This window comes from Ochlerotatus camptorhynchus, unplaced genomic scaffold (genome assembly GCF_037179485.1).
Source record: "Ochlerotatus camptorhynchus isolate MF236.1 unplaced genomic scaffold, CSIRO-AGI_Acam_v1.1 ptg000222l, whole genome shotgun sequence".
In the NCBI taxonomy this organism is placed as follows: Eukaryota; Metazoa; Arthropoda; class Insecta; order Diptera; family Culicidae; genus Ochlerotatus; species Ochlerotatus camptorhynchus.
The window spans coordinates 3,424,637-3,450,621 of record NW_027040712.1 but is presented as its reverse complement, the minus strand read 5'-3'; the positions used below and the strand labels follow the sequence as shown (position 1 = coordinate 3,450,621).

General features: G+C 39.2%; 2 protein-coding genes across 2 annotated transcripts in view; one reads left to right on the top strand and one right to left on the bottom strand.

The window, feature by feature from the left end:
• glu (structural maintenance of chromosomes 4-like protein gluon) overlaps positions 1-25,985 on the top strand; it is a 38,094-nt gene extending 12,109 nt beyond the window's left edge. Inside the window, exons 4-5 of the mRNA XM_065225195.1 lie at positions 24,835-25,434; positions 25,499-25,985. Coding sequence (XP_065081267.1) covers positions 24,835-25,434; positions 25,499-25,858 — 960 coding nt within the window. The 3' untranslated portion in view covers positions 25,859-25,985. The remainder of the gene's footprint in view (positions 1-24,834; positions 25,435-25,498) is intronic.
• Positions 4,798-6,198, bottom strand: LOC135703895 (plasminogen receptor (KT)). The gene is made up of 3 exons (XM_065225263.1): positions 5,598-6,198; positions 5,301-5,541; positions 4,798-5,231 (listed from the first exon to the last, which is right to left on the bottom strand). The coding sequence occupies exons 1-3, from the start codon at positions 5,679-5,681 to the stop codon at positions 5,098-5,100; spliced, it is 459 nt and encodes a 152-aa protein (XP_065081335.1). The 5' UTR covers positions 5,682-6,198; the 3' UTR covers positions 4,798-5,097.

The following is a 25,985-nucleotide window of genomic DNA, read 5'->3' as shown; positions in this document are numbered from 1 at the left end:
CGAACAAAATTACATCCGTTGATGTAATATTGTATCTGCTTTTTGCTATTACATCATTATTTCATACATCAGCTTGAATTACATTGATCGATATTACATTTTTTTTTGCTGTGTGTAGCGGTAAACGTGACTGCTTTCTCACCCCAATGAGTGCGATATCGTACGCAGGTGTGGAAGCTGCCATTCTGTACATTCGATTGCTGTCAATGTATGGCAATCGATGTCCATCGGTGATTGGCACTAGATTGCGGAACAGAGACCGTCGTTAAATAAAGGAAAGATGAAACTGGAAACCGCCATCTTCGATTTCAAAATGGTGTCGGTCATCGATTTTCGGTCTCTAGACGTCACCTCGATTCCAAAAATACCATATTTAAAGGTATTTTAAAGAATTTCGCAGTTTATGGATTTCAAGATGGCACTGGATACCGCTTTTCGGTCTCTAGACGTCATCCCGATCCTGAAAATATCCATATTGAAGGGTATTTGACAGTTGTTCCCATTTTTTCTGAAACAGGAAGCAGCCATATTGGATTTCAAAATGGCATTGGACATCAATTTCTGGTCTTTGAACGTCATCGCCATTCCGAAAATATTTTGACGTAGGACTACGTCTGTGATTTCTATCCAGCATTTTACGAGCACTTATGGCCGCCACAATCTTGCTGAGTTTTTGGTAGGGTATGTTCCCTGATTTGACGTTTGGGTTGTGTCGTTTGACGTGTAAACGTTCAAATTTGATCGTTTACACGTCAAACGGCACAAGCCAAACTTCAAATCTTATGTTCCCTACCAGAAACTCAGCCAGATTGTGGCGGCCATAAGCGATCGTAAAATACTGGATATGTGGGTACACTTTGGGAAAACCAAAAATGAAGCATGTAGCTAAATTATGAAAGATTTTGAACGTTAATAACTCAGCTGCCCCTGAGCCAATTCCAACAATTTTATCACCAATCGATCAAATATATTTCTACGCATCTGTTAAATTTAAGACTTTATCATTTTTCAAAAATTCACTATTAAAAATTGCACGAATGTTCAACTGTTGCTATGATAATTAAAATTATCACCGTTTGCCTGTGAAAAGCGATTTCCCTAACACAGATTTCAAAGTTGAATTCCATCCTGTCTCACCAAACGATGTTTATTCAATCACCGCATGGTGAGTGGTGGTGTTCTCCGGTACACCACGAAAGGCTCCCCGCAAGCAGCTAGCTATCAAGGCTGACCTCAACCGCTAATCGGATTCAGTTCCAATTATCGTGTGTGGTGGTGTCCGGTCGTCGGCATCAGCTGCAGCAGCTCTTTCGGCGCGTGACGTTGAACATTGTTCTGCAGTACACAACGAAAGGCTTCATGCAAGCAGTGAGCTCTCCGTGAGTCACTGTAGGTTATGCATGCCGAGCGCGTCACCCACATTCCAAACAACATACAGCTCACCAGCCTCATCTGTGTTTAACACCCTAATAGCTCAGCATTACTCAACCATCACGACAAAACGGTCCTTTTCAGGACCACCATACATTTGTAAAAGAATATTTTTTGGACATTCCTCAAGGTCATCAATCGGATGTCAGTTCCCATATCAAGATAGAGCTGGAATTAGGGCGTAACAGCTTTTGTAAACAATGACTTCTTGAGAATTTACACGGATTATCCTTCGGGTCGGTCCGATGGTGAGATATTTTCATGATATTTTTTTGATTTTTAATATGAACCTAGCACTTTTCCTTGTCAAATCATAACCGAATCGTATATTTGTAACTTTGTGGATCATGCACGACTTATTACTATGTATACCGGAAATTATAGGTTTTCCAAATCGTCCAGGACATCAGTTGATTTGTTTTACTAGATCAACCAATCATCCAATCAGATTCAATGTGGATCATGCATGGTCTATTTCCGTGTAATCCAGATGTTGAAGGTTCTTCAAATCGTCCTGGAGTTCAGATAATTTGATCTACTAGATCAACTGAGATTGGGACAATGTCAAATATTTTCAGACAGATGCACAGTGTCTATATGGATAATGTATGATTTATTTCCACGTATACCAGATGATCTAGGTTCTCCAAATCGTTCTGCATTTCATCTGATTTGTTTTACTAGATAAAAAAAAAACGGGGATAATATCTGTAGTATCGAAATATCAATTGGGAAATCCTAGAACATTTGGCATTCACGGAAAAAGGTTGGTATGATCCACATAGACACTGCAAATTTGTTTGGACTTTTTTTTTTTTTATTATAGTCTCTTTAACGCTCTTGGGTCATTCGTGACTTGTCCGGGGGTGAGATTTGAACTTGTGACTTTGGCGTGAGAGGTATGGATGCTAACCACTACGCCGGGGTCGCCCCCGATTGTTTGGACATATTTCGATACTAAAGATATTGAATTAGTCTTGCGTGATCTAGTAGAAAAATAATCTGATCTCCAGAATGATTTCAGAACCTATAACATCTTGTATACGTTGCAATAGGTCGAGCACGATCCACATAGACACCTTGAATCTGTTTAGACATATTTTGCAGTCTTAGTAGAACACATTAACTGAACTCCAGGACGATTTGGAGAACCTAGAATATCCGGTATACATGGCAATTACTTGCATGTATACGGTTCGTTTATGATTTGGCAACTAAAAATGCTATCTTCATATTGGAAATAAAAAGAAACATGAAAATGTCTCACGTTGGATAGACCCCAGGGAATTTCCGTGTAAATCTGGTGTGTGAGTCATGGATTTGACATCATTTCTCGATTATTTGCAAGGTGTTTGGTTTGAACCGGTAAAAAATTGAGAACCGGTAAAAAATGAACAACAAAATTGATGACAGCAAAATAAGCCGGGACGGAAAGGTTACAATGAATTCCACAATTTTTGTATCAGGACATCAGTCCCTTCGTGATTTTCGCGACATCATTTAATGTTTTCGCGACTGAAAGTTCAAATCCGCGACAAATCCGCGAAAATTGCGAAATCCGCGCCTGTTGTAACAACCCTGTAACTCTTAAACAACAACAATTTATGGTGGTCCTGAAAAGGTCCGTTTTGTTGTGATGGTTAAGTAAAGCTGACCTATTAGGGTGTTCAACACGGATGAGGCTGACAAACTGTATGTTGTTTGGAATGAGGGTGACGTGCTTGGCATAGATGGCCCACAGCGGCTCACGACGAGCAACAGAATCCGATCAGCGGTTGAGGGCAGCCTTGATAGATAGCTGCTTGTGGGGAGCCTTTCGTTGTGTACTGGAGAACATCACCACTCACCACACGCGGTGATTGAATGAACACCGTTCGATGAGACCGGATGGAATTCAATTTTGAAATCTGTGTTAGGGAAAGCGCTTTTCGCAGGCAATCGGTGATAATTTTAACTATCATAGCAACAGTTGCATATTCGTGCAATTTTCAATAGACATTTTGAAAAGTGATAAAGTCTCAATTTTAATAGATTAGTTGACAAATTTCCTATCGAATGGCGAATTGAGAATTAAAATCAGATCAGACAAAAATCAGACCACGTTCATGCCGCGACCGACTTTGATTTTTGAAATTGCAACCGCAATATTGCCTTAAAATACATGGTATGTTAGATTTAAACTTATGGGACCTAACATCCGATTAATGACCTTGTCATGTCTCGAGTCACTTTTGAAATTTGGTCTATTTGAAAGTTAACGCGAGAAGTGTCCAGAAAATACTGTTTAACAAATTTATGGTGATCCTGAAAAGGACTGTTAAGCTATTAAGGTGTTTCACACAGATAAGGCTGGCGAGCTGTATGTTGTTTGGTACGGTGACGCGCTTGACATAAATGGCCCACAGCGGCTCACGGCGAGCAACTGAAATCCGATCAGTAGCAGTGCAACTTCTCCCTCCTTCTTCGGCGAATGGACCGCTCGCGGTTGCGGGCAGCCTTTCGTCGTGTACTGGAGAACAATCTACAACGCCACGTGCCGAAAGCACTGCTGATGCTGCTGATGATGACCACTGGAAACCAGTCACCACCGGGGTGAATTCGATTTTTATATTTGTGTTAGGGAAAGCGCTTTTCGCAGTCAATCGGTGATAATTTGCATTATTATACCAACAGTTGCACATTCGTGCAATTTTCAATAGTGACCTAAAATGTTCATTTTAGCAGATTCGTAGGTGATATTCCAATCCATCGGCTTTTTTAGAATTAATATCCATCCGCTATTGACCACTTTTCGAGACGCGGTCGATTTTGGTTTTTTGAAATTGCACCCCCAATATGTTGCCAAAAGACGTAATCCAACGTCAAAAAAATATTTTAAAATTTCCGAATTTTAACTTGAAAATTGTCGAGGAAATGCGTGGGAAAGGATGTTGCTCGTGAACATTGCAAAAGTATGGTTTACATCTCACTGCAGTTTGAAAGATTATCGAGAAAATCTACCCAAGAAAATATCGACTAAGTCCACGTAAACAGTACCACTGAAATGTCATCCGATTGAGGTTAACCCCGACGGTGCAAAACCTAATTAGGTCAAACGAAAACGCAGACAAATGTATTGGTTATAAAATTCTGTTAGTATTTAAATTGTACATTTACATTTACCATTAAATTGATAGAAGCATTAAAGTATTCTTATAGCAAATGCTCAATTGTTGGCTACAAACATGATCTATACAAATTGGACTGGAATTTTTAAATGGAAATTCAATTGCAGCAAGTCTTACGTAAATAAAAAGCAAGTCTTACGTAAATAAAGGAAACATTCAACACTATTTCACCCGATTACCTAAATGCCGACTGTATATTTCAGATACACTTCAAAAGAGCTAAATGAATAGTGACGTTCATACGACATTGTTATCCCTAGAAATTAACTCACACACCCATACACATTTACCTTCGCTCACTGTGCGGTGGAATAATATCCCCGTGTTGCCGTGATGATGTGTTGTATCCACTGTTGTTTGTAGCTAGCCTGCATGCTTTCCATGCACGGCTGCTTTATATCCTTTCCTTCCTATTATCAAATCTCTCCATGCCTCATTCTCTTCTCATGTTTTATTTATTGAGCTTTATCGACTTCGTCTCTCAATTGGTAATCAGCTCTTAGTTGTGATGAGGATGCATACGAATCTTATCGTCGTTCTCCATCCGAGCGGAATCGATTTCCGATACCGTCGGTAGCCCGCTGGGCCACTCCAGCACCTCCGGTTCGTGCTGCATAATCATCTCGGCTTCCGCTGAAACAAATCATCATTAATTTGTGAGCTATCAATCAATATAGTTCTATTGAATAAATAATCAGCAACCTATTATTCGATGTACTTTTGTCCCGTACGCCAAATCGGCATAATAAGCCACGATGAATGTTAGTGGCACAATCGGTGCTAGCGTTCCTGGCATTTTGGTTTTGTTAAATCGACCAATGAAGCCAAGTGTGGAGACACAGTAGAACGATCCCAGCCAGTAGAATAGTTCCCGAGTACGGGAAATTTCCATCGCTGCTTCCCGTTCCTTGATCTGGTAGTGCATCTGGATCCAGCGTTCCATCTGAAAAGACGCAATTAGTTGATCAATTCATTTCGCCACTCATCATCTAAAATCACCTTAATTTTATTCATCTCGGAAATGTACTCCTGGTTCTTCTTCAACACTTCCGCCCCAGTTGGATGCGAGAAAAAACTTCCCATTTTTGTTGTTGTTGTTTGTAACCGTAAGATTCTACTGTTAACTGATGGTGCCCTACTGGGTATATCACAGCCTCACACACTAAAACTATCTATTATTGAAATCGATCACCCGAAATCCGTACAGTTTTTCAGTTGAAAGCAAAGGCAATTGGTTGTTCTACAAATTTCGCTAGACTTATTGTCTCCAGCTTCACTGCACCTGCTCTGGACTCTTCTAGGTCAGGATAGAAACTCTGTCACTGTTACGCCACCAACTCGCTCTGCTCTGCAGAGTAAACATTCTTGTTGTATACACAAATATGACACTTTCTGAACCTTTACGTATTTCCGTATATTGGTTTTTGATTAGAGCACATGTTTGGGACATACTGCGCAGACGCATCGTTTCCGGTGTGTGCCGTTCTCTCGTGCCCATTATAGAGCCTGCTCTCTGTTTATTTTGTTTCGACTCGACTGAAACGATGGGACTGGTAAATTAGTGATAAGACGATAAGCATCGGATTAGGAAATGTGCATCTAAATACTTCATTGTCTTTCACATAATCAGCGGTAGCTGGCGACTGGGTGCAGTTTATCAGATAACGGCGATTAAGCAGAGAGTCATTCCTTTTTCACAGTACACGGATTCAAACAAGCCAAATGTGGCGTCAAGTGGGTCATTAGGTCGAATTCCACTAGACCGAACGTTGTTAAGTCCGGATTTATTTTCCAATGTGTCGTTTACAGTAATTATCATTCTATGCGAAACGCCCTGAGCATTGGCATAACCTTGAGAATTCCTTAACTGCAATCAGGTCCCAGGGTTTGTCTGTATCTTTACATGTTGAAAGATGCACACTAGTGATGCCAGTTGTGATGTTGCGGACCAAAAATTTGTTGGAATTTAACTACTAGTCAAAATTAAATAGTTTTGTAGTTTAGAATTATGACTTTAACTATGAACTGCTTTTCAAAATAATTGAGTCTAATTGGTTTAATTTTGTTTGGAATTTGACATCACACAGTAAGGGTACACGGTCCTAACCTCGGTCTAATATGAAGCCTTCAATTACATATCTTATTTAATAATTGATCTGCAAACGATATTTTACTGGCAAAACGCAAGTTTAGATATTCTTATTATTTGAATATTAATTAAACACGACCAAAAATTGTAAAACTCACTATTTTAAAATGAAAACTATCCAGGTACGTGGATGTAATGTCGGTCTACTGTACTCCACTTGGGTCTTTTAATGGATGCAACTTCGTCCTATCGAAGATGAACCTCGATCTTCAAAGGAACTTTACCTTACCAATTAGGCTAAGGCCTTGTTGTCCTCTGCTGTCCGAAGAAGTCGTCTCCACTCTACTCGATCCATGGCCACACTTCGCCAGCCTCGTAGTCTGCGAAGAGTCCGCAGGTTGCCGTCGATCCACCTTACCCGCTGCGCGCCTCTTCTTCTTGTTCCTGTTGGGTCGCTTTCTAGAACCATTTTCACTGGGTTGTCGTGCGGCATTCTTACGACGTGCCCAGCCCACCGTAGTTGCCCAATTTTTGCAATGTGGGCGATGGATGGTTCACCCAGCAGCTGCTGCAATTCGTGGTTCATTCGCCTCCTCCACATTCCGTCCACATTCCGTCATCATCTGCCATGATGTCGATGTCATCGGTGAAGCCAAGAAGCTAGATGAACTTCCTGATGATCGTGCCCACTCGTGTCTATTCCAGCTCTTCTGATCACATCTTCTTACGCGATGCTGAATAGCAGACACGAAAGTTCATCACCTTGCCGTAACCCCCTTCGAGATTCAAAGGGACTCGAGAGTGTCCCCGATACTCGAACAACGCACATCACTCGATGCATCGTCGCCTTGATCAATCGCGTTAGTTTATCCGGGAATCCGTACTCGTGCATAATCTGCCATAGCTGATCTCGGATCGATTGTGGTTCTGCAGAACCTGCCGAATCGCGAAAATTTGGTCCGTGGTAGCGCGGGCACCCATGAATCCCGCCTGGTATTGCCCCACGAACTCTCTTGCAAATGGTGACAGGCGGCGGCATAAAAATTGGGAGAGTACCTTGTAGGCGGCGCTCAGCAGTATGATCGCGCGGTATTTACAGCAATCCACTTGTCGTTTTTTTGTAGATTGGGCATACGACACCTTCCATCTTCTTCGTATTACTATTCGACTTTGAGTGAAACACGCTAAAAAAAAATTAACATGAAAAAGTTGTTGTTCGAATAACTTTTTTTCCTTAAAAGCGCCCACTTTGCGATGTATGAAGAAAAGTTAGGTAATTATATTGCCTTGCATGAGAAAAAATATCAAGCAAATCTGAGGGGTACCATTTTTGGGAAAATGACTTTTAATTTTTAAATATATTTTTTTAGAGTGTAGAAACCGATTTTTTATTTTATTTAAATTTTTTTATAAAATTTCAGATTATTTGCTAAAAGTTCGCCATACATCACTATTTTGTAGGGCTTGTCATTTTTAAGCTATATCGATTTGAAAAAAAAATCGACAAAAAACTTTGACCCTTATCAAATGTTAGGCGAGATAAATTTTGAAAAAAATAAGTACGCAAAGTTGCTTAAAATTGCTAAGTCTCCACACCCACAAAGTTCCATAAGGTTCTGAGAGGGTGCTGCCAACCACTGGATGAGTTGGCGTGAAATCCGTCATGTTTTGTTTTTGTTAAATTTTTTATACTTTGTAACTGTGAATGATGGTCATGAAACAAGTCATACAATTAAGATTTTTATTTTTAAACAATGCTTATAAAACAAAATTTTTGTATTATTTGCTTAAAATATCCCTAACAATAAACTTATTATAAGAAACAGCACAAATTAAAAAATCACAATTGGTCAAATTTGTATTTTCCTTCTACTTAAACTTCTTCCTCATCATCAGCATCATCATATTCTTCTTCTTCTTCTTCTCCTTCTTCTTCTTCTTCATCATCATCATCATCATCATCTTCTGGTACCATTTCGCTTGAGTCAGTTTTTGTCTTCATCAGAAATTTAACTTCCTCTGGTAGACTTTTAAAATTATGTTTTTCCTTCTCATAATAAGAGTTAACCATTGGATCGGTGGTGTGTTTTCAAGCTTATCCTTCCGAGTGAAATGCTCTCTAGTGTTTTTAATGACTTTGTTACATTTTTCTTGAGCCTCCTCCGTCATTCTTCCAATCGGCAATATCACCGCCTGAACAATGCTATGCCCATGAATCAAAATTCTGTGCATCGACGACGGCATGTAAAACCACGCGTACAACTCTACGTAGCGCTTTGCGGTATCAATACAGTAAATTTTGAATTTAGCTGGGTCTATTTGCTGGGAACAAGAAATTGCAATAAGAATGTTCCGAAGTCTTGTAATCAACTCCAAATCTACTCCTGTGATTTCGGAACTGACTTTAGGATTGGCAAAAAATCTACGAGCTGTATTGCCGTCATTGCTGTTGCCAAATCCTCCTGGCTTCGGTTTGTCGACAATCAGACCTATTTTGCTCTCCCATATAATGTCCTCTATGTTCCAATCATCTAGCAACCGCAATGGAACAAATGATGAAAAAAAAAATAGTGGAATCTCTATTTACATCGATTTGGAATTTTTGCTGTGAGTCCCGAAGCACCATCACAACCCCACTTGGCAATCAAAGTCAAATGCTCCTCCTTACCATCTTGCAATCGGGGTTCAATAGTACTTTCTAGCAGCAGCAGTAACCTTTCAGCGGTTTTATTTAGAATAGCCTGGAGAACAATCTTCACATTGCATTCTGTGACAAAAAATGCGTTTTGCGGAGGATAACATTCCTTTTTGGCTGTTTGTACTTGGTAGTACGGTGGGTACCTGAAATAATAAAACCATTGTATTTTACATACAAACTCCTTACTTTCAACTTAATACCTGTCTTTTACTGGTTCCCTAATAATGTTGTAACTATATCTCGTCAGTTTTGCCATCACTAAAATGGACAACGCCTTCTCAGGTGTGATTTGAGTGGTTTGGTTGTTGAGATCAATAGCCTGTTTAATTAAATTTGCTGCTTTGTAATTGTGGTCGGCACGCAAACTCATTTCCGCAGCAAAGCTTAACTGATTTGACGAATATTTTGCTCTAATTTCCTCAGTACGGCGCCGCTTCGATCGATCACTGCATTCTTCAAAAGCTTTTTCAGATTTTCCTAGCCGCCAAGGTGCATCAGATGGTGGTATTGCATATTCCTCTAACCAATCTGAATGGTCCTTCTCAAAGCGGTCGCGCTTCCGTTGGGATTGTAGAAATTTCCTGTTGAATGCTTTCCAAAAAATCTCAAACTCTTTTTTCGCATTCGAAGGAAAGCATTTTTCCGCGGCTGCTTTCATCTTTTCTAGCGATTCTTGATGTTTCATCGTTGCGTAAATCTGTTTTCTTTTTAGTCCGTTTCCTTTAGATTAAATGAAAACAAAATGATTTTTGTAACGGTATTGAAAATATACGAATTAAAACGAAATGTTAGATCACTATTTCACGACATAAAACGCAAAGAAATTCACCATACTAAAAAAAAACTTATTGCTACGGTACGGGCGACCGCTCTCGTATAGACAGTGGTTATTCAGGATTCATCGCAATTAATTTGTTCTCCAAATGCAACTTACTTGTATTTACATTATCTGTATCCATCGCTGATTTGGATTCCATAATTAATTTCGATGATAACGTATAATAATAATAACTTCAAACCGATAAACGTATTTGTGAAATATATGGATAAACTGATACCGTAAAACGGGGTAACATTGATAGTTTTTAAAAGTATTTTCTAAATATTTTTACGGCAATGAATGGTTTTCAAATTTTACTTTTTTTAAACAAGTACTGAGGTTCCTTGAGTCCATTCGTTAGTAACATGTTTAACGAAAATTATTGTATTTGCACTATTTTTTTTAGTCTTTTGACCGAACATCAATCTTTTGATTTGGGGTTACTTTGATAATGCTCGATGAATATAGAAAAACATACGTGAATGTCAAACAAGTTAGTTCAAGAAATATGAAACTTTGAATGAGTATATAATCAGAAAAATTATAAGCAATAAGAAGACAACATTGAATATGTGATGGCCTTATTGGAAAAAAAAACATTTCATAAGTGATGGTTTGAGTGCTTTTTCAAACAGGCGAAAAGCAAGAAAATTGTTTTTTAATATGTTTGGAAAATATGTAACACATACTTTATAAAAACTCTTTACGATATCAAAGGTAATACCCTAAGGTACAATATGGAACCAATGTTTTCAATTCAGAAAAAGTGCAGCGGGTAAATTTAATATTATGATTATGAATATTATACCATCAAAGTTACCCACATTATCAAAGACACCCCGTTTTACGGTATCTTTTTACTGCTGCGCTACTACGTTTGGGAGAGAGATGAAGTGGTATGATAAAGAGTGTCGAGCACTTTTTATCATTCCTTTTACAAAAGACTCTCTGCCTTATCACTGCTTGTTGAAAGACACAAAGAATAATGCAGATTGAAAACGGGCCTTTGCAGATTAGTGCTGGTCCAAATTGAATAATTTCTATTTTTCGATGCTGTGTTCAACTTCTTAGGAGGACATAAATTTAGCCGAAGGGTCGTACACAAAATGCGTTACAAATTTTCTATGATTTTCAAACCCCGTCCTTAAATTTTTTGTAACAAATCCCAAAAAAAAAATATGGCACGTAAGAAAATCTTAGAACTCTCTGTGCTTGCATAAACCATTACGTAATTATTGTATGAGCCGTAATAACAGAAAATGGTTCATGAATGATGTATAGATAAAGCAAAATTTGCTGTTTTTATGCACTAAAAATGCGCAATCAACCAATCTGCTGATCGTGATTCTAATTTAAAATTGTAGAATGCCACCTGAGTACAAACACTTTTTTTTTTTCATTTCGCACTATCAGCATCCTGCGCAAGTCTGCGCAAGATCAGATTATGCTCATTCAAAACCTTACATTTTAAACTACCTACAACTGGTGTCAACCATGGCAAACCCTGGCTTCATAACTTTGAAGCTTCATTTATATGGAAAAATCACTATTTTTTTAATCAAATAAAGATTTAGGCCTACTTTAATAATTTTCTACAAAATTTAATGAAACAAATTTGTTATGCATTGTTTTTAAAACAACTTTCTCTCAGACGTCACCATAATCCAAGCTACCGTTAAACCTCCAGTTGATTGAGTAATAATGCCGTTTTTTTCGAAAAAATGCAAAAAAAGTTCAAGGTGACCAACTTCAAAAAGGCATAAAAAATTCAAATTTTCTCGTATTGCGTTCATATCAAGAGCAAATTTTCATTACGTCGAATGTAACAAAGGTAAACAAAGTCGAGCTATCAGTGTCAATTGATGCTCCTGCTATTACACTATATACTGTCCGAATATAGGATCACATACCATTTTTAAATTTATTTACCAGTCGAATTGCTTTTTGACGTAATCACCTTCCGATCAAAATAGTTTTCGATGTTACTTAAGTCACCCAATTTCTATGGAGATGCCGTTTGACTTAAGTAACAGCGCTGAGAAACCCGTGAAAAGTGTACGTTCGTCGTTTCGCTTTCTCATTATTAAAGTGAATAAATCGAACTGTTTGTTGCTAAGATGATTTCGGTGGTCCTAAAATGATGAATGGGCTGCACGTAAGGAGACATAAATGATAATTCTCCCGAATATCCTGGTAAATACACTTTGACTTAAGTAACAATAGGGGCCACCAAACGACGTATAATAACTTTTGACTCAAAAACCAGTATTTTTTAGCATGAAAGCTAGCGATTTGCATTTGTATGATTAAAACCCTGCTAAATATGTTAAACATTGCTATCACTATGAGATTATATGTGTTTACTTTGAAATAGGAATAAATTTTCGGTCATCAAAACAAAACTTTATTTTTCTCGGATTGGTGCGAATGTTACTTACGACATAATGAAAATTTGCTCTTGATATGTTGGATTTGAACGGGTCAATAGTATAGAATGATAGAAAAAATAGAATGGAGGAGGAAATGCAAATTTTTCAATTTTGTCTAATGGCCAGCCATTCCCCACTGTGCGAAGGTCTGCTGCCGTGCCACCTTCGTTTTCTGCTGCATCACCGTTGAGGTCAAAGGTCTGGCATGTGAAATCGCACTTCTATTTCACTCCTTATCATTCCTACGTAACCACATTGTTGACGTCACTTACACTTCTCGCGTAAGAACTGATGAGGAAGAAAAAGACAACGTTTTCTTACCAGTTGATCCAGATAACATAAACCACGATGCTTTTAGAATCAACATAAAAGCCAAATAGATCATCTCACGACATACGACGAACTGTCAAGTCAATTCCAGATCAACATGGGAAATCGGCCGGATTTAAACGTCCATTTCTCGCGGGTTAAGACTTAAGACTCCTTCAGGCAAACGAACAGTAGCATGTGGTAGAGTATGTTTGCTCTATTAAATGGTGTAGCTAGTTTGCGTGGACTTGTTGTGATTCATAAGCAATCGTGTGAAGTCATTATTATGTAAATATTTACATTCGGTTCATGTTGCTCAAGAAGTAATAGTCCGAAGGGACCTGATCGGAATTTTAATGGACGGCCGATAAGATCGACTCAAAATTGAGTGGTTTTTCACTAATAATTGCAAAAATGTTGGTCACGCATAGACTGAGTAATATGTTCCTCCCTTTTCCTCATAAATCTGCTCGAATATGAAGAAAATCGATGAAAATTTTACTCGGTCTACGAGTATACTTAATAGACTGATTGAAACATCTCTCGATTTTCCTTATATTCAAAACGTTTTTCCTGGAAAACCGAGGAAAATTTTACTCAGTCTTTAAGTGACCTGCGTTTTTGTGAATTTGAGTGAACTGAACTCAAATATAAGTCAAATTCGGTGGCCGTGTGCCTCATGAAGTTAAATGATATTTCTAAAAGATACTGATTAATTCTAAATCTTATAAAATTTTGTTGCAAATATCTTTTCTTTCGATTAATATTATTTTTGAAATGGTGTTTCTCTCCCAAAACCTATGAACAGAATCATATTTCAATTAATTAGCAAAACATTGCATCACTTCCTACAATATTCTTAATCGTCGCGAGTGCGCTTTATGTTCACGGCTATCGAAAGTCGTTGGAGTAGTCCTCAGAACTGGCCAAGTGCATATTCTTTCAAATGTTTTTATCACGCATGGCTTCGATCATTCGGATGAGACCCTTCCTTTTGGTTTGTGTACATTAGACCTGTTCATTTTAACAGAAATATTCGGAATGTACCGGGTCAACCGCGATTACTGTTCGTCATGATAATTTGAACTTCTATGCAAATTTTCAGCAACATCGGTGATGATTTAGAGGTGCTTCAAGTTAATTTTATGTTTTTAAGTTAATTTACGGCTTATAATATTTGTATCTCAAGACTGAAACAACGAAAACTGCTGTAACAACTTTCATAGCAAAGCCTAATGTGTTATCTACCAACTTTGTGACTAAAGGTTGACTATTCAAAGTGCTGATTTCAAATAACAGACTAAAGTGGTAATTTTTATACGATAGATGGAGGAGATGAAAGTCTAGAGTTGATAGTTCCATTAGAGTACGGCAGTGTGAAAATTGCGATAGATAGTAGATAGCGAGCTAGGACCACTTTTAAGGAAGGTACAAATCGGTTTTTTCATCTCTCTTTACCAAACTCCCCCTTTGGAGAGGGATGGTGAGGGGTGAGAGGTAAAAATCAAAAAGAGGCCGTTATAGCTAAAATTCAACAGAGCCAATAAAAGTTTCAATTAGATTGACAGAACATAGGGTTAACTACCCCATTTCCGGCCTAGAAATGAAAAAGAGAAACTAATCGTTGAGATATTGTCAAAAGTCTAACACTGCTGCTTGACGCCAAACTCGGCCTACGGATTCTAGAATCGGCCTAACGCATTGAAACGCCATTGAAACGCCAATGAATTCACTTCGGCCTATCGGATAAAGATAAAAATTAAATCGGTCTGAGCGCTTCTTTTGTTTTTGGGAATAATGGGTGCAAACCTTCATATCACGCGTTCTTATTGACTTCGTTCCGTAGCTTATCAGCTAAAGTATCGTATCTAACGCATAATTGACTTGTTAACTCTGAAATCATGGATTTATTTGAAGTTTTTTACTCGATAGGCCCAAAATGGGCGATTAGGCCGAAGTAGCTCTCTACCCTAGTTGCATTGCTTTTCAATGACGACCGATGACTGTTTCAGCAATTTATAAAATAACGAACATTTTGGATGGCTTGAGTGACGCTTGCCTTTGATAAAAAAAAACAGGTCTACTGAGGATTCATATTTCTAAAAATATCATCTATCAATGAAACAGTCATCGGTCGTCAATGCAACTATGCTTGGATTATTTTAGTTCAATTTTTGAAAGCCTACGTAGGCGTAAATCAAACGAAAAATAATTTGATCGTGAAATACTGTTCAGATGTCTCGAATGATTATTGATCTCGAATGGTAAGATTCGTTTCAAATATTTTTATTTATATTTATTTGCAAAAAAACATACATGGACTTTCTGGGCAGGATGGCATTATAGAAGGGGTGGCATGGCTAACCCAACTAACAATTTTCGCAATTTAAACGCTTTACTCATTTCATTTATACAGTGTCAATACCAAATTATTTACAATGTACCGGAACCTGGAATTGAACTCGAGACGACCGCATTGGTGAACCTTGACACTACCAACTTCGCTACGCCAACACTTTGAACTAACGTAAACAAATTTACATGCCCTTCTACAACAAGATTGCTGAGTAGAGGCTTTATAATATTGCACATGAATCACTTTTCTCGACTAGTTAATTCAACTTTGTAAAGGAGCAGAGTAAAAGCTGTAAAACTACACAAATCTAAAAATAAACCTAGTTGACTGTAAAAATGCTTCCGAAGTAGCGCAAACACAGTTTATTCAGTGGCGTCGCGTCCACATGTGCAACCTGTGCACGACACAGGTGTAAATAATTTTAAAAAATGCGTTTAGATATTTATATATTTTATTGTCACATTATAGCTGTACTTCTTTACGCCAGACCACAAGTTACCATGAATACACTATTTTATAGTGTGGTTCAATTAAATCTTCGACCTTGATTTGCTTCAAAAAGTATTGAATTCAGTTCGGATGGTCTGACTAATCCCTAATGCATTGATTTCTATGCCTGATGTAAGCCAAGCAGACCTTCTATCACCTCTTGAAACATAACACAAATTTTCCACAATGCACCACTAGTGTAATTGAAACTTTCAGCAGTCACGCGTCAAATGGGAGCAACACGGAAACAGCAGTCTGGTACGCTTTGGACGTTGTCATACTTGCAGACCGGTTTGAATGTGTTAGTTCAAATTAGAAGAACATTTTTTGATGTATGAATGACTAAAGCGTGCATTTCGACAGTGAGCATGCATAAAGGCGAATACGCGATGGTCGATTCTCTTCATCGATTCTCTTCATCGATTTTCTCTTTGCATTGCTACAGCTAAGCGAAACAATTTTCTAGAAATTGTTCAATGCAGAGTAGTAACAGGTTGTATTGGCTATCAAAAGCAACAACAAACGCACCGAGAAACGTTAAATCTAGCGAGTTATTAACAAAAGAGAAAATCGACGAAGAGAATCGATCATTGCGTATAGGCCCTTATGCATGCTCACTGTCGATTTCTCGCTGTGCACTTGGATATCTGATTGCAGGCAAAGAGAGTAACGGAGAAAGAGAGCGCAAAAGCTCGCTCTCTTGTCAGTTGTAAATCTCTCAATTACTGATGGTTGCGCCGGTGCGCCTGTCAAACCCAAGGGAAGCCCCTGGTTAATTCTGATAGTATTGTTCTGATGAATAAGAGTTGATTAATTCAACTTTGCTACCCAGGAGACTTCATAATCGAGATAAAATGATTTTGACACTGTTTTGTTTCAAAAAGTGTTTGACGGATATTCTTCATTACACTTCAGTCGAAAGAGTTAGCCTTACGATAAAAACAAGAATTAGTTAAGTTTTGCAATTCTCGATGAATATTTCAAATGGTCCTATCTGCTTTGATCGATTCTCTTCGTCGACTTTCTCTTTTGATAACCACACCTACGCAAATGCATTTGGTGCTAATTTTGCCACACAGTTTGACAGCAGCAGTTCCTATCTTGTGCTTAGAACGTTGAACACAACAGGGAATGCTTTTGAAGTTGAGTTATTAATGAGCTTGAGCTTGAGCTTGATTGACCGCCCACGGTTGCTACTCTGTTATTGCCAGATCAGCTGGTATTACACAGAGAACCAATAGACGATGCTTGGGACTAGCAATCATCCTCAATGTGTAAAAACTGGTGATCTTAAATTAGGCAATACCAGCGCCGGCCGCGCCCGAACACAAGTCAAGAAAGGAATGGGAAGGATTGTGTTGACATGACACTCGCTTTGATGGAAGCCGAGAACACCTCTGCACTTCCACGAGGAATCACTGGGATGTTGGATAAGAGGGCTGGGTTTGCAGCAGGGTTCGTTTTGGTAAACGATAAGCTGAATTGATGTCCTAACGACCATATAACGCGAAGGAGCTTGGGACTAAACCCACGGTCTTCTGCTCAGTAAGCAAAAACGTTTGCCATTAGACAGACGAGCACCTTTTTAATCACCGAGTTGCTGTTATTACCATGTAGTCATATTAACAAATAAAACGATTGACGAATCTTGAATGTGGATGGGCCTGAGATTAGACTCATGATGTTCTGCTCAGTAAGCAAAAACGGTTGCTCTAAGGCCACCGAGCCCCTCATATCACATAATACCGTTGCTCAAATTTTTGTATCTATTCAAACCCGGAATCAACGACAACAACGAGTTTCGCAAAATACACGATACACAAGCGATTTTTCCATAAATCTCTTTGATATGTAAAAACCTGGGACCGCGTTTTTCTGCTCAGTAAGCAGGCCACTGTAACCGACGATCTTTCAAATCCGAAAACTAAAAACTACGAAAAAGTACTTAGGCCTTCATTAAGTTCCACTTTTACGCGACGTTCAATGTTTCAATTTGCTCTTTACGTATTGTTCAGGCTATAAATAGGCCCTTTTCAAAAGTTACGCGGCAAATACGCACAATCGTCGCCTACCTCGCAAAACTGGTTCCAAACGACAACAAAGGTATAAGCAACGATGGATTGTTGAACTTTGCTGGCTCCAGTGGTGTAGTGTAAAGCAAAAAAAAAAAAAATGTAATATCGATCAACTTGAAGTACGTACGCTGATGTATGAAATAATGATGTAATTGTAATTTTGTAATTTATCAGCACACACCCTGGTCGACCACTGTAAACCAATCTGCCGTTAAGCGAGTGTGTACCTACTGAAACCTGGCCGTAGGCCTATGCTAGACCGTATAGCATAACGACCTTCTTCCACTAGCAGGCCTGTTTCTGTTTGCACAGACAGTCCCACTATAGGGGATAGTAGGAGATTAAAAGAATGGAGAAGAGTTATAGAGGTTTTTTTGTTGTTGTTTTGCTGAAAAGAGAGAAACAGAACTATACGAAATTACACCTGCTGAAAAAAAGATAAGTCTATTATTTTGGTTAGTGATCGTTTGGATTTGACCCAGACAACCAGAATGTACGTATATTCAAAGTTGTTTCTGTGATATACAAACATATATACAAACAAACAAATCGTATAGAATGCAAAAAAAAAGGCTTATACCTACAAAAGTGGAGGCCATATACGTGCAAATTTAAATTTCTTTTTAAACGAGTTGATTTGACATTGTATACGATTCAATCTGTAATAACAAATTCAATTTGAAAAACCTTACGATGTAATCCGATTTAATTTGTGAAACAGTACGATGCAAAAAAGATTCGTCGTATTTAAGTCGGAAATTTGCATTCTATACGATTTAACTGAAACATAATGCGATGTATGTCATACTTATATGCGATGTTGACTTAAACTGTAGTTATTTACGATACTTTCTGTACATTGTTATGCGACTTCTGGTTGTCTGGGGAGTCACCCCACGTTGTGTTTAGGTTAGTATAAATAAATATTACTATATAGTCATATAAATCACCACAGCTCATTATCTTCAGCGTTATCGGTTTTTGTTTCTGGATCTTTAGTTGCCTCTGTGATATACTTACTTGCGGCATACTATTTTGGGAGTGTATATGAGCGTATGAGCTCATCTCTCATCGTCATGGTGGGACATAGTAGACAAATTAGAGAGAAAACAAGGTGGTATTAGTATTAGTTATATGTAAACAAACAAAAGAAGAGAAGAGGAAAGAAGAGCAGAAAAATAAAAAGGGGATAAAGTAGATAACAAAGAAAAGAGACGTAGGCAGATTAGTAGAAAAGGCATTATCCGAGACCTCAATCAAATGTCACTCCCGCCGAGATCTCAGCGAAACCCTCCCCGCCGAGACCCGCACAGCCGAGCTCGGTAGAAAAAACTAAGTGTGTAGATAGATTAGTAGGAAAATAAATAAAACTACTTTAGCGTTAGCGTTAGCGTTAGCGTTGTTATGATATACTTCGTAGATTGGATACTAGCGACACTCTTCTGAAATTCTCAGTTAGACTACTTTCAGGAATAATGCTGAGGAGTAAACATTGGTTCCAATCTAAACAAGAGTAACAGAAGCATGACTGTCGCTATTCCCGGCCACGCCCATCTTCACCATAACTAGGGATAGGGAAGGAAATGTTGATGTAGTACTTACTTAACGAGAGGCCACCGACTTAGCGACACCCTCATAAGTGCTACGGAGTTGGAGGGTTGGGTAGGGTATTCGGTTAGGATTCACCTCAAGTTGGCGATGCAACCAAAAGTATGTATTGTTTATTTGTTGTTTATTTAATCTCTCGATAGCCGGCTATCGAAAGAACATATTAATTTTGTTTAGTGATAATGAATTTTAAGAGTCATGACGGAGAGCTTGGGATTAAACCCATGATTTTCTGCTCAGTAAGCAAAAACGATCCCTCCAGGGTCATCGAGCATCTCAGAACCATAACGCTTCGCGACAATACTGGACTACGTTTTCGCTTGATATGCAAATAGTTTCCGAGGTTAATGTTCAATATCAAATATACAAATGGTGGACGATTTATTGTGCTGTGGAAGAGCTTGGGGTTAAATCCATGATTTTCTGCTCAGTAAGCAAAATCGATCCCTCGAGGGTCATCGAGCATCTTATAATCCACAGCGCTTCGCGTCAAAGTACGAATATATGCATGAACTATCTATTATTGAATAACTAATATTTACGATAATTAAATGAAATAAATAAAATATAAACTACAAACAAAACGTGACTGCTAAGATCTCAAAAAGATATTCTCACAAATATATTTCACGCCACCAGGAATCTCAAAACCATTAGACGTTATAATGATACTCTGCACATGTTAGACACAAGAAGAGGCCAAAAAGCAAGCGTCCGACACACAAAACCCGTAAAATCCACTTGCAGTCACAATCAACGATTCTACGAATCGTAAGCGCTCACGAATCATAAAACCGCTGACTGCGACACTCTGAAAGCGAAATTGACAGGCTCTATGCGTCAAACACCCGCCCTCCAATCTTCTCCCGCATCCAACAGCACAAATCTCCATTACAACATCTAACGAATTCAAAACTCCGAAAATCACTCATCTATAGCAAGTGAGTGGAAGCAACCCTGCATGCAACCATTCTTCATGATAGGGGAAACGCTCCTATAGTTGCGGTACGTTAGAAGCGTTAGGTTCCTATAGTTGTGTATGGAGTCTCCATACACAACTATAGGAACCTAACGCTTCTAACGTACCGTAACTATAGGAGCGTTTACCCTACACTTTTTCTGCCTATCTTTCTATTAGGCCTGTGGACATGCGTTAGCTTCGAAACTGGGTAAATTTTCAGATCACAAAAAAAAACTTGAAAAAAACTTTCATAGGTAATTACAAGTAAAATAAATATTGATTATTTTACGCAAAAACGAGCAAGTAATATTAAATCTTTTGTATCGTATACTAATGCCAATTGGCTGTAACAAAAATAATATGCTAAAATAAAATAAAATTTTAATAAAATGATATGCAAAATTTACTAGAAGATCATTACTTTATTGGTGAGAAGTTTCTAATAAGCCCTCCCAGTTCCTCTGTATACAGAACAAATCTGATACTATAATCAGAATTGCTCAGTCTGCATGAAGCAGCCGATTTCATCAAGGAAGTTCTATTAACAACCAAGAATTAATCGTTTGAGGTATACTGAAGCATTAAGAAGGTGATATGTGTCACTATAGGAAATCATCATCGTTGCAAATGTAAAGAAATTAAACATAACCCTTTGCTTCAGTACCGTCAACCTCCATGTCCATGGGGAGGGGGAAAATAAATAAAACTACTTTATGACTCAAAGTGCAATGAATGAGCGTTAGTTTCGGGATCATTTCAGTGTTAGAGTTATGTTAGTTTTGATCCGTAATCAGCCCTGTCGACCCCTCCAACATTAGTTGCAGGCAGTGGTTGTTAGATAATGCGGCACTGTAACTCATCGTCAATCCCCTTATTCCAGGGCAGGGCCTGACGATTTGAATCTAATTTTGATCAGTGAACGGGCACCATATGGTACATTTTCTCACCATGAACCTATAATGTCCAGCCTATCTGAATTATTTAATAAATGGAAGCCATAACATGGGTTACGCTCCCCCTAAGCGGGCCCTCCGCATCCTGTCTCTGTCTTATCTCAAATACAAAATGCCAATGGTATGAATGTATCTATATATAACTTGGAAATGACGTACGTATAAATAATCCCGTAACCCACTCACTTGGTCAGGCTTCAGAATCGTCCAGTGGGCAGTGCGCTCTACACTCCAAGTTCTCTTTTTTTCAAATTTACCGCAAATTTGATATTTTACCCATTTACGATCTATAGAAGACTGCCAGAAGCTTCAACAGTATATTGATCTCTTCGAAGGCTGGTGTGACAGGAATCATCTCGTTATAAGTGTGAAAAATGTGCCGTGATATCTTTCACCCGGAAGAAATCTCCAATCTGCTGGCCATACACGATTCGTGGAGAAGCATTGGAAAGAGTCACAAGCATCAGGGATCTTGAAGTGGAGCTTGATTGCAAAATGACGTTTCGGGATCATTACTCCAACATCATCGCTAGGGCTAACAGAAATCTGGGATTCATCTTCCGCATTCCGAAAGAGTTTCGCGACCCGTACTGCTTACGATCACTGTACTACTCCCTTGGACGTTCCGGGCTAGAATCTGCTTCTGTCGTGTGGAGTCCTCACCACGAGGTCTGGATAAAAAGGATAGAAGCAGTTCAATCACGATTCGTAAGATACGCGCTCCGGTTCCTGCCTTGGAATAACCCAAACGATTTACCACCGTACGAGAGTCGCTGTCTCCTGCTAGGAATGACAACTCTGAAAAGCAGGCGACGCCAACAGAAAGCAGTATTTGTTGCGAAGCTGCTGTTAGGAGAAATTGATGCTCCCTACATACTCTCTCGAATAAACCTTGGTATTACACCCAGACAACTCCGTCAACGGCAGATCTTGAGGCTTAACTTTCAGAGGACCGATTATGCTCAGAATGAACCTATTAGGGCAATGTGTATTGAATTCAACCAAGTTTTTTTTATCTATTTGATTTCAATGTTAGTATTAATGTTTTCATTCAACGACTTCGATCAATGCTATAGTGTTAAGGGTGCCTAGTGTAAGTTAATTCATGTAGACCGTGGTTTGTCCGATGAATAATAATAATAATTTCGTTTATTTCGTTAATAATTTCGTTAATTTCGTTAATTAGTCACAATGAAACATTGTGACAGAAGTTGAGGTTACTAGTGTATTAAATAATCTAGGTCCTATTTAGGATTATATCTGAAAAATCCAAATCTGGCCAACGCCCACCCTAAACCTAAACCTGTTCTAATCCACCTGAAATGACTAACGAGTGGAAGACTTTGACTACCCAGCCATGCAATAGTCTCATTCCGTGCCTTATGGCAACTTGGTGATTCTATTGCGCTCATCTTCTGGCACCACCCAGGGGAGACTTGGTCCTGTACCCAATGCTTAACTTATCTCCATTCCACTCAGCTACTCGCAATTTCTTGTGATATAGTGGACGGAATATTATTATATGAGACAATTCAATGCAGACGTCTTTCCAAATTTGGCAGATCGACAGGTAATCGGTGAGTTACCACGATAGTTGCTATTCAACAACTCGACAACGTCCCATCGTCAACGCCTGCTATGAGAATTTCCCATTGCAGACGCCAACGAAATGACGTCATCGAGCTATCGATCAACTACCCTGGTTATCGCCTGGTACCTTATAGCACGAAGCTAGGAGGCGAACCGGAAGAATCGATGAGCTACCTCCCCCTTTGGGCCCATACATAAATTCAGCAATCGACTAAATTTTCAATAGCGACCAAAAATATCCATAAGCACCGTCCTAATAACGCGTTCATCTAGATAAAATTGATAAATAGCAGATTTTTAGCGATGGGCCAAATATTAGATCCATAGGCCAACATTAGTAGTCTACAATGGTTTGAGCATCGCGCGCGGAATACAGGTATAAATGGCTGGAAGTCGTTTCCCTGGATATAGTCGTGGCACTGCGGAAGCTTATACGTGTAAATGGAAGTATTGCCGAGGACTATGCTTGGACTCTTGATAACTAGATACACCTGAAAATGTTTTTGGTTGATGCCTATAGCATATTTACCAGGGAATTTATATCTGTAATTGTAACCAGCTCGATTTTGTTTGCAAACCTGGTTAGAATGTTTATATTTAATTATCTTGAAGATAACTCGTCCAGTTCAAACCTTTGTAGTGGTAAGAGGTGGGACCATCATCATCAACTGCACCCGAACAGTGGCGATGGGGCTTCGTCACTACTTCTCTGGCTGGAGCGCTCTTGCAGGCAGCCTTGGTAGCCTTTCCACCGGCCCGTATCGTCTGTGTTGAGCTACTTCGTAATATGAACGATATGAACACGTCCAAAGTTTGAAAGGAAATGCGACTTCGGCTTGTTTCGTTTGGTACCAACTATGTGTTGTCTCTGTTAGGTACCTTGTCCTCTAAGCAAATGTATGGGAACTTTTGATGCAACGGCGCCGGTGGTGTAGTGGTAAGCGTGATTACCTCTCACCCCAGCAGGCCTGGGTTCAATCCCAGTCGGCGCCGCCGGGATGTTCTGAGGCATAACATTTCTGATCACGCCTTCCTTCGGATGGGAAGTAAAGCCGTTGGTCCCCGGTTCATGAGTTGATGGGTCGATAGGTAGGGTCCAGGTGTGGGAGCTGCCTTCCTGGCACGTCGGTAGCATTGGTGCTCAGCACGGAAAACAAGATCGACGGAAAAAACAAACCAAAGGAAAAAAAAAAAAAAACTTGATGCTTCCAATTTTAGTTAAATTTTTTCGTTGTTTAACTATTCTCGCTATTTGTACTATACGCCTCAAAATTGCTGCATAAATTCTCCGTCGAATGGTATATTGCATGACATATTGCACATTAATGCTTTGGAGAAATATGCATTTGAAAACATCTCCCATTTTCGTTACATGTCTCGTTTTTGATTTCTTAATGGACCCCCCAGTATAGTAAAGAAAATTTGTATTTGGATTTCTTCTAAAATTCACATTGAGGTTTTTCTCAAAATTGGTCATTTCTTCTTGCAATGTACTTGCAATTCTCTTCTGAAATCCTTTGAAAAATACGTATTTTGATACAGACTGCATTGCATAATAATCTATGTCTCAAATTACAAATTCGCTTTGGATATCCTATGCTCATGAGTAGAAAGAAACTCTTCTTGGCTTGAGTCCCCTAAATTAAGAATCCAAACCAAACCAAACTTCTTGAGTTGAAATTAAATCTCCTCCCCATGGCAGCATTCTACCTGTCTTATTAGTTAGAATCCCTTAACAGATAGGTAATAACAACTGTTCACATTCAACCTATGTACATATAATTGGACAATGACAGATTATATATTGCTGAGCTCAGCCTGGAACATATCGAATAACGATTACCTCATTTTAATTTCAGTTGAAACCCTTAAAAATACACGAGATTCCCGGCGAACCTGCCCCGGAACCGCTGAAGGACTACACCGAAGAAGAGCTGGACAGCTACAAACTTTCCGATCTGCAGTATCAAATAGCCTACCTGGAAGAGAAGCTCAACTCCAGCAAACCGAATCTCTCCGTCATAGAGGAATACCTGAAGAAGCAGGAAGCCTATCTGCAGCGGGTGACCATCCTGGAGGAAATTACCGCCAAACGAAACGAAATGCGTCAGCTGTACGATGACGTGCGGAAGAAACGGTTCACGGAGTTTATGCAGGGATTCCACATCATTACGAAAAAGCTAAAGGAAATGTACCGGATGATTACGCTGGGCGGTGACGCCGAACTCGAGCTGGTCGATTCGATGGATCCCTTCAACGAGGGTATTGTATTCAGTGTTCGTCCTCCGAAAAAGTCGTGGAAAATGATCTCTAACTTGTCGGGAGGTGAGAAGACGCTTTCATCGTTGGCGCTGGTGTTCGCCCTTCATTACTACAAACCATCTCCGTTGTACGTGATGGACGAAATTGATGCGGCGTTGGATTTCAAGAACGTTTCAATCGTAGCAAATTACATTAAGGTAGTTGAAAGGTTCATACATCGAGACTTTTCAATCAAATTTTTCCATTTTTTTGCTCCCATAGGAACGAACTAAAAATGCCCAGTTTGTCATCATTTCGTTGCGCTCCAACATGTTCGAGCTGTCCGATTACCTGGTCGGAATCTACAAGGTAACCGATTGTACAAATTCGGTAACGATGAAGAACGATCCCCCGAAGTACCACTACGCCTCAACACAACAGCGGTCGCAGTCGTTCTTCAACCCGAACTTGAGTCTGCAATCGGATCCGGGAACCGACCAGTCGCTGCCCAAGGCTACAACTGAGGATACGGTTCAGCAATGCGACTCCCAGAATGAGAATGTTGAAAGTAATGTCCCGGAGCCAACACCGGTCACCGCTGCGGCACCACAGCCGATGGAGGTCTCGGTGGAAGCAAACTGACGCTAAGTATTTGTAAAGATTCCTTTCTATGTTTGTATTTAATTTTTTTTCATACAACAACACTGACTACCATATTACATGTTGCTAGCTTTAGGGTGAACATGTTCACATTTCTACAAATAATAAC

Coding starts and splice junctions, on each gene's coding strand:
- LOC135703895 (XM_065225263.1), bottom strand. CDS start 5,681: ATGGGAAGTTTTTTCTCGCATCCAACTGGGGCGGAAGTGTTGAAGAAG. Junction 5,542..5,597: donor CCGAGATGAATAAAATTAAG/GTGATTTTAGAT, acceptor GCGTCTTTTCAG/ATGGAACGCTGGATCCAGAT. Junction 5,232..5,300: donor AAAAGTACATCGAATAATAG/GTTGCTGATTAT, acceptor GATTTGTTTCAG/CGGAAGCCGAGATGATTATG.